Source organism: Ixodes scapularis, unplaced genomic scaffold, assembly GCF_016920785.2.
Source record: "Ixodes scapularis isolate PalLabHiFi unplaced genomic scaffold, ASM1692078v2 PGA_scaffold10__122_contigs__length_95168666, whole genome shotgun sequence".
NCBI lineage: Eukaryota > Metazoa > Arthropoda > Arachnida > Ixodida > Ixodidae > Ixodes > Ixodes scapularis.
The window spans coordinates 47,190,689-47,200,470 of NW_024609836.1; the positions used below are offsets into that span (position 1 = coordinate 47,190,689).

Here is a 9,782-nt window from a genome sequence, read left to right on the forward strand (position 1 = left end):
TGTGATTCGAGACAGACAAGAAATCAAAACGTTTTTCCGTGATTCCTCCCCATCCAAAAAATTTAAAGCACGCAACCGTGTGTTGAGTAAACGGGCTTTCAAACACGTGATAGAAACAATCTACTGAGGCTTCACCACACTAATGAACACTGAGGCAAACTTAAGAAATTTTCGGACCTTCATCAAATTGCATTGCTCGCCCCCGCGCCGACAGGGCGACAGCACGTGTCCGCGAAAGCCACCAGAGACGCGGCGGGGCGCGGAGCGACCTGGACCGACTGGTTCCCTGTTTTCCCGCTTGGCGGCGTCCGTTTTGCTGGAGTCGCGAATATACAACCTGATGGGGGAGGCGCCATTGCAATACAGCTCATTCTCCGCCAAGCTGAACCCAGCCTTAACATGATGTGCGGCGTAGCCACACGCACTAGGGACTTGAAAGAATGAGACCTGCTCATACTTCGCGACGCCTTCATCATCTCCCACATTCGCTATCAAGCTCCATATATATAGATCCCTCACACATACTTCGGAAGGCAAAATTGACACCATTCTTTGTAAGGCGACTAAGATCACCCTGGGTCCGCCATCACCATCAGTGCCAGTCATGACTTGTCCAACTAGGTGTTCTACCCACTGTCTCCAACATCAGCGACATTCATCGGGTCCATCAACATCAATGCCTCGCTAACTCCAACAGGTCGCTTCATCTTGCACGAGCTACGGTACACACCCTACTTACCCCGGCCTCAACCTACTCCCCTCGTCAACGGGATTCTCTAACATGTCACCGTAGAACCAATTCCTCGCCACATATGCTCCTAACATATACATTCTATCTGCTCCCATCTAAAGATTTATGCAGCTGTTGAGCCATTATGCCTGATCAGTCCAGGCTTTTCTCAAGGTCGTAACTCCCTGGGATGAATCGTGATCGGTGGGCAAGTTTGTAGGAGCTCTTCCGTATGGTGCGCTCTCTTGTTAATTTTCGGTAGTGAAATGCTGAGGTTAGCGTTACAGGGGAGCAGTAGAATAATGATATTAGCGGAAAAGAGCTGGACAAGAATTATGATAATAAGTCCTGGAGAAAGGGGACAAAGGACACACACGAATCTCCAAACACGGCTAGGTGACTGGTCCACGATCGAAAAAAATCCGCCTGGTTCTGGTATTGAAGGACCTCTCCATTTCCAGTGGAGCGCTCTACCGAGCTAACTAGGAGCGTGGCCAGGATTTAGACGTCAGCAGAGCAAACGGGTTTCAACAGCTGCCACCAGTCTTAAACCAACAAGGGTGAAGGGCCTGCACTTTAAGGTTATGATGATACTGCAAGTAATGCAAAGGTGCAAGCGAGCTGGTCAAGAATGTACGATAATTGTCGAGTTTCCTTGGTTGGGGTGCCCATTACAAAAGTGAAATGAGCGACCATCCAGTCCAGGCTCCCAGGCAGAAAAACGTCTTTATCTCGTGAGTTCCTTTTGAGCTGTCCGCACGTGTCTCGTGCCAGGTACGTCGCACGTGGGTCAATCAACAATCGCCACAATAATAAGAAATTTGGTTATTACTTTCCAAAGTGCATCGTCATTTTAATTTATTTAGTTGCATCCGAACACTTTTTAATCAGGGTGATCGTCACCGAGAGAGAGTCGCAGGTACGGTTTAGAAATATTTAGAAATTAAAGGTCCGTCGGGGTCAGTAGCACACGGCCAAAGTGCACACAAGCAGCGCTAAATAGTTAGTAGGTGACGCAAGCTACCGCCCAATTTATATGTCGAGTGATTATTTACTCTATATAGCTGAAGTGCTTTTCTCACTGTTTAATATTTTAAATCGCGTGTCTGAATAGTTAGATTTTCGGTAAGGCGTTGCTTTGAACGTTATTCATTACAGAATAAAAGCGAAATCAAAAACGCGAAACTCTGCGCCTCTTGTTTTCTGAAATTTCAAATACATAATGATCAAACTAATATGCCTACTTTTTAAATATCCCTTAACTAACAAGCCGTTTTTAGATGATAGAGAGGTTTGAATACAGTTTGCTTAAAATGTTTCAGTCGTGATCCCCATTGGCCTTTGTAGTTAGTGACCAGGTGGCGCCTCCTAACGTCTAGATTGAAAAGGGGCGCTGTTGCTCTTATCTCTCTTCCCGTCGTTTAAAACCTGTAGGTTTGGCAGGTTTTTGTCCTTTTCCGTCGCCGAGCAAGATGGCAGCAGGTACCCTGTACACGTGGAGGGACAATTTCCGGGCCCACAAGATCCTAATCGCGGCCGAATACAGCAAATTCAAGCTCGAGGTATGCGACGACGCCCCCGGCTTCGTGTTCGGGGCCACCAACCAGTCTGCCGCCTTCCTGAAGAAGTTCCCGCTGGGCAAGGTGCCGGCATTCGAGACCAGCGATGGCTCCACGACTCGCACCATTACCGAAAGTAACGCCATCGCCTTCTACGTCGCCAACGGTCAACTGCGGGGCGGCTCGCCCATCGAACAGGCCCAGGTGATCCAGTTCCTCAGTTTCGCCGACAGCGAGATTTTGCCGCCCGCCTGCACGTGGGTTTTCCCGTGCCTGGGCGCCATGCAGTTCAACAAGCAGGCCAACGAGCGCGCCAAGGAAGACGTCAAGAAAATCCTGACCTACCTGAACGGCCATCTGCTCACCAGGACCTACCTGGTCGGTGAGCGCGTGACCCTAGCTGACATCGCCGTCTTCACCGCGCTGCTGCCGCTTTACAAGCTGGTCCTTGAACCCAGCTTCCGGGCGCCCTACGTCAACCTGAACCGTTGGTTCGACACCCTCGCCCACCAGCCCGAGTTCAACAAGGTCCTGGGTGACGTAAAGCTCTGCGACAAGATGGCGCAGTTCGACGCCAACCTGTATGCCCAGGTGCAGGGCAAGACCAAGGAAGGAGCGGGCGCCAAGAAGGCGGACAAAGAACCTAAGAAGGAGGCAGCGAAGCCTAAGAAGCCTGCCAAAGAGCCCGAACCCGAGGACGACGACCTCGAGCCCGCGGTCGCCGAGCCCCCCAAGAAGGACCCTTTCGAGGCATTCCCCAAGGGTACTTTCAACATGGACGACTTCAAGCGATGCTACTCGAACGAGAGCGAAGCGGTCTCGGTGCCCTACTTCTGGGAGAAGTTTGACAAGGAAAACTACACCATCTGGTACTGCGAGTACAAGTATCCCGACGAGCTGACACAGGTGTTCATGAGCTGCAACCTCATCTCAGGCATGTTCCAGCGGCTGGACAAGATGCGCAAGCACGCCTTTGCCAGCATGATCCTCTTTGGTGAGGATAACAACAGCTCCATCTCTGGCATCTGGGTCTGGAGGGGCCATGAGCTGGCCTTCACGCTGTCAGAGGACTGGCAGATTGACTACGAGTCATACGAGTGGAAAAAGCTGGACCCCAACGCGCCTGAGACCAAGACCCTGGTCGACGAGTACTTCAAGTGGGACGGCAACTTCGGAGGCAAGAAGTTCAACCAGGGCAAGATCTTCAAGTGAAGAGGGTCGACCCATGCTGGCTTTTGTCCCAGGCGGCCACAAGTTTGAAACAATGGTTTTTTTATATTGTGTTCTGGCATGGCCCTCTTCATTTTTGTCTAATAAAAGTGGGGCAACTACGAGCTGCATTAAGGGGTCCCTTAAGCCACTTGAAAGCAGTCTTCCCAAAGCAGTTGTAACTACAAAGTTGGATGGTGCGAAGTTGTTCAGCCCCGCTGAGGCATCGGCTGTCTTCTGTAGGATGCTTGACTTAAAGGGGTACTCCGGCGATTTTTTTGAGCTACCTCAACTAACTATATTTTCTGACTTCCCAGCCTTTACCCTTTCCGGTATACTATTTAGTATCGCGAAATTCATAATAGTTATTGCGAAATCGGCAAATGAAAATGATGCAAAAACCAACATTCAAATATACCCGCACTTTTCAGTGCCGTGACGTCGGTGGAAGACAAGCTTGCCAGTCGAGCGAGCAGTCTATAAAATAGAAATGCCAATCATTTGTTCCATGCTGGAGCGTGGGGACTGGAGCGAGCTTCCAAAGCATTCATTTGACACCATGAAACTGCTTCGAATCAGTTGGGAACAAATTCTACAGTCCAAAGAGTGAACCCCTGCACTTCCACTGACGTCACTTTTTTTGTTGTTGCCAGTAGAGACTTTCAGTTTGAAAAACGCGGTGAGGACCAAAATTGTAAATTCAATAACTTCGTGAAAAATATTTTGACCTAATATTTGGGATACTATTTTGGCGAGTTTAGCAAATGTTAAGCCATGAAGAAATCGCCGGAGTACCCCTTTAAGGCTGTTCGCATATTTGTGTGTTCCATCCAGAGCAACCAAAATGATTGGGATAGTCGTCACTCACACTTGCTTCATGAAGCTACTTTTTTGCGTAGCTTTGCTCGTGTATTGTGTCGTCGTTTCGGCTGCTCTGAATGCAAGCAATGCAACTGTTTGAACCTGGCTTTATAGATAGTGCAGTAAAACTGCTAGTTGGAAGCTTTGCATGTGCATCACACAGTAGTGATGCACGACCATGAGCTGGTTTGATGCCCGTCTAGATCGAAACAGAAAAGGGTGGGAATTGAACTTAAATGCAATCTTTTGTGCCACATGTTCAAAGTTGTGCGTGAATGTGTTTGGCCGCCGATCCCCCTAATATCTAATCGCAGCTCCATCAATTTGCATCATATATTTTGCACAACTCGGGGGAGTTAACCTAGGCTTCCTCACAAGAGCCCATAAAAAATGTGGAAATAATTGGCAGACACTTAAGACTGCCAACATGTAAGAATGCGAAAGCATTCCTACATGCAGCATATCCCTAAAATCAGTGCACCAAGTCTTCCTCTTTCATACGGCGCTCCGGCGGCGATATCGTGCTCTCCTACTGCGTAGGCACGGTGAACCTTGCCGTCTCCACAGCTTCCGGGACGATGCATCTGCGTTGCTGTGCTTTCCTTTTGCGTTTTATTTCTGAGATGCATCTGCTTGACCTTGAGTGCCCCGCCAGCTTTCGTGACGAAGCATCTGCGTTGCCGTGCTTCTGGCCAGTGGGAATTTAGGTGCCGTTTTTCGCTGCTACAGGCAACAGCACCGGCTTCTCTCCGTCAGACAGTTAATGCCAAAAATTGCAAATTGTTGTGTGCATGTTTATACAACCAGAAGTTAGTCTGCCTCGGAGGGCATCTGGTGTCTCAGCTGCAGATGAGCAGTTTAGTCGGTGTGGTGAAACTGCTAGGCTGGGGTCTTTAACGTGCACCACGCAGTAGTAATGCACGACTGCATGCTGGTACGATGCTCATCCAGATCGAAACGGGCTGGGGTGGGGACTGATCCCTGGGTTCTACAGTGCGAGCTTTTGCTCCACGTGCTACGAGCTGGTGTGTGCTAGCCCACTCGGCCACCGATCCCCCAAGCAGTTAATGCTTTTGCATTAGAACGACAGCGTGGCAACAATTTTGCAGCATGGCTTTTGTCCAAAGGTCCAGGCACGAACGACCTTTGGCAGGCCACAGAGCAATGTAGCTCTTGCAATATTTAAAGCTTCAAAAAGGTGCACTTGGGAGGAAGGGTTTTTAGCAAAAAGAAAGACGTTATGCAAGGGACAGTAAAGTTTTATCACTCTGGAAACGCAGATTGACTTGTTACCATAGTTGCTGATAGGATGACAATGGCACAAAGGACTTATCCCGGCTTTGGTGCAAGCTCCCTACCTTTGATGATGCATCGGCACTTCACCAACTTGTAGCGTGCGTGTGCAGCCGAAGTGTGACGAAAGGCAGCGAGTGCATTCTGGAAGCTGGGCGTCCAAAGGATGCTCTGCTGTTCTCGTCCTGTTGGTGGCTACCTTTTTTAGTGGTGCTGCATATACAGGGTGTTCCAAACAAAGATTTACAGGGTTTTCTTCACCGCAAAAATAAACCATGCATCGCCAACACTCATTCTCCGTCCAAAAGTAGCGCTAGGGGTCTGAACTAGATTCCAAAGTTTTAGCCCGAACCGACATCTTATTAAAAAGTTACAAGTGATTTTCTGCAAATTGCAATGGGAAAAGGGCGGCCGACGGAGCTCTATGGCACCAGAAACGAAAACGGCCGAGAATGGCCCCCCTTTTCCCAATGCAATTTTCACAAAATCACTTATAAGTTTTGAATAAGATATCGGTTTGAGCTGAAACTTTGGCATCTGGTTTGGACCTCTAGTGCTACCTTTGGCCAAAGATGAGGGTGAAGCGATGCATAGTTTTTTCGCACTGAAAAAAAAAACCTTGTAAATTTTTTGTGACACCCTGTACATCTGACTCCATCGTGGTTCCTCTACCACTTTAAATTTAATAGCTTGCTCAAACCACCGGGACTCGCCTTTTTGCAGGTATTTTGTTGAAATTGGGCTCTTCTGCAGTTTTTCGGAATCTAATGGCTCGGCCAAATATTACAAGAAAAATGCTTGGGAAGGTCTTCCCAGCAACGTCGTGTTGCCAAGTCCAGCAGCTGAGTAAATATAGTTTACAAGGGATGCAGAAAAACAAAATAAATCGAAGGCTTGTGCTTTATCTCGGGTAGAGCCAGTGTTTCGTTTCAGTTGGATTCAGACAAACTGCTACTTTAATTTCTGTCGAACCCACAGCTTTGTGCGCCACTCGATAGAGAAAGCATCTTGTGTCTAGTTGCAGCATACTTGCAGTGACAGATTTGGACTGTTACATTGCAAAAAAAAAGAAAGAAAAGAGGGGTCTCTGTTGAACCCTCTATTTAAGAAAGGTCCAACGTTTAGGCTGCTTCTCTGTAAATGCTCTCTCCAACCCAAGGAATTTAAAAAAGGATTAACAAACAATCCACAGATCCTAGTTAAATTTACCACCCTCTCTATTTTAGCAAAAACAAAATGAAAGGAACAGACATTCATATTATTGTGCAAACAAGTCAACCAATATTAATTCCTTTTGCGTATGAGAGCGAAAGTACGAAAAAGGAGTCTCCACGCATCGGGAAGGAAGCGCAAAAACAAGGGGTCACATGTGCGACGAAGCTCCACCTTAGCCGACGCTATTGTCTTCGGTGAGTAGCAAACATCTCGGTCACAAGTTCTTCGTTTTTTGTAGTGAATCTGGTAGTTTTTGGTCAACAAAAGCAATATAGTACTCTTTAAACTACAGTAAAACCTCGTTATAACAAAATGGGATATAACTAGGGTGTGCACTTTCCGGTTTTAACCGAAAAACACCGATAAACGTCCGTCGGTGACGAAAATATAAAATCGGTTAAAACCGAAAAACACCGGTGGTTGGATATTTTCGCCCTGGTTAAAACCGAAAAACACCGGTCGTTGCTACTTTCCGACCTAGCGAAACCCTTTCCCCGTAGAGGTTCGTCAAACGTGTTATCTCGTGGATCCTGCATTCTTCCAGTGTTTATACATGGCTTGCAGGTGGCGTCAGTCCGCCCTCCTTTCTGGGGGTCAAAAGCGTCTAGTGAACGCAGTGAACGCTAAGCTCTCATACGCCTTTCCCCTATTGTGTCTCCCATGGCCCCCTTTTGTGGAAAAATTAACGCAGTGGAGGGTACGCTCTCACGTGCCTTTTCCTCATTGTGTCTGGCCAAGTGATGTCGGTGCAAGCCATGTATTCAGAGGTTGCTGTGGTTCCTGGAAGACACTGCCAACGTCCGTGTCGTACAGGAGCGTGCGTTTTCATAATTGCGGGTTGCGAACCGCAAGGAACGTGCATGGTGCCATGAAGGCAGCACGTTCCTTGCGTGTAGATGCAAGCATAAAAGTATGCTTGCATCTACTATAATAACCAAGTGTTAGAAATAGTTGCTTCCTAGAGAAGAAGTGTATGAACTATGTGAATAAAATTGGAACTCTTTCTGTGATCAATCGCTTTTTTTTCACCGATATTCACCGATTTTAGCCTCGTCGTGAGACGTTCCACCGAAATACACCGGTGTCTTGAAAATAAATAAACACCGAAAAACATCCGCCGATTTTTCTCACAAATAAACACCGGAAAGTACACACCCTAGATATAACAAACTAATGGATATAGCAAAGCAATCAATTCCCCTTGCTTGCTAATATAGTGGGAAGAAATGGACATTGGCTATAACAAACTAATTGTTATAACGAAATAATTACGACCGCTCCTTCAACTTTGTTATAACGAGGTTTTACTGTAATTCTCCCCTTTCTCAAAGGCCTCATTTGTGAAGAACCGGAGAATTTCCAAGAGACGTAGGAAAGGCAAGGCGGCCATTGCTATTACTAGCAGACAATGCTGAAGCTTGCCACTGCACCCTCTGTGCAAGGAACAGACAAACTTATACATACTTTGATTGGACAGAAGATTGGTTAGACAGAAAGGCAGAAACATTTGTGCCTACTGACTCTGTTCTCCAATCGGAGCCCCTTCATTGTACCAATGTGCAAGGAGCAGAAGAACTTGCTTGCCATAAGTATAGTACATATAAGACTGCAAGTGAGCTGGCAATCTCCTCCCAGCTTTGCATAAATATATATACATGGCTTGCATTGATGTTACATCAGCGGCTATTGTGGTGGCCTTGCTGCTGAGTGCATACCATCTATTGCACATTTCACACCAAGTTACATCAGAATCATTAGACACCCCGAATAACATTGATGTTTATGCCTAACGACTAAAAGACCGCTTACTATGTATATCTCAAAGCTGTTTGTGTGACCTCATCTCTAGTAATGACCTAGAGTGCCTGGGCATAGTTTCATTGTTATGTTTCATTGTTATGAAAGGGACACCCCACAAGTCACCTACACAAGAATGAAGGACAGTTCAGAGGAAATCTCTACATAATTCCTCAACAATAAAACATGGAGCTCTCTCTGGGTTCAATAGGAGTTATGATTTTCAGTTGTGTGATCTGAGGAAAGGTTTATCTTTGCAAACCCATAGTATCTTCTAGAATGGTAAAGGGTCAATGTGATGCAGACAGCATGTTGAATAGGAAGGTAATTACATTAAAAAAAATTTCCTTATTGGGGGTTGGTGGCCAATTGTGTTAACACTCAGCAGCTCCGAGTATGTGGAGCAAAAGCTTGTGCTGCTGAACCCAGGGATCCCGAATTCAATCCCCACCCCTGACCGTTTCAATCCGGATGAGCATCGTACCGATGTGCGGTCGTGTATCGCTACCGCATGATGCACGTTAAAGGCCTGTTCACACACTTTCGTTTGACCCCGACCGACTGAAGCAAGACCGGTTTTTAAGCCTTTTGCGACAACTTACGACCAGCTATATTGTTGTGCAGTTGGTCGTAAGCCGTCCCAAGAGGCTTAAAAGCCGGTCTTGTCTCAGTCGGTCGAAGTCGAATGAAAGTGTTTGAATGGGCTTTCAAGGCCGACCTGCAAAATATTTTTCAACCACGGTGAAAATCCTCCTTGCCACCCTTTTCATTGCCCTTTCTCCCACTCTTAATTAATTTGACGGCGAAGAGGGGGTGGGGGGAATTCCTCTTCTTGATGCATCTTAGAGATGGACGAGCCAGGATGAGTTCCCAGTTTATCCGGCACCAAGATGTAGCAACAAAAGAGCCATCAAGATAGCAGTGGGAGAGGGGGAACTGGGAAGGGTGGTGAGGAGGATTTTCACCCCGGCAGAAAGATATTTTGCAGGTCGGCCTTTAAGAACCCCAAGCTAGCAGCGATACTGCGCGGGATAAATTTCTCATTTACAGTTGTAACACCAGACACATTGAGGCTGACTAAGTTCTGGCTGTCTTAATTCATACATAAAACACAATTA

At 47.0% G+C, this 9,782-nt stretch overlaps 1 protein-coding gene across 1 annotated transcript; it reads left to right on the forward strand.

The window, feature by feature from the left end:
• Positions 1-2,105: 2,105 nt before the first annotated feature.
• LOC115329504 (elongation factor 1-gamma) lies at positions 2,106-3,629 on the forward strand. Its single transcript, XM_029991106.4, has one exon. It carries the CDS (start codon positions 2,203-2,205, stop codon positions 3,499-3,501), a length of 1,299 nt encoding a protein of 432 aa, XP_029846966.2. The 5' UTR covers positions 2,106-2,202; the 3' UTR covers positions 3,502-3,629.
• The last annotated feature ends 6,153 nt before the right edge of the window (positions 3,630-9,782 follow it).

Excerpts from the sequence above, each read along its gene's own strand:
- LOC115329504 (XM_029991106.4), top strand. The coding sequence starts at position 2,203 with ATGGCAGCAGGTACCCTGTACACGTGGAGGGACAATTTCCGGGCCCAC.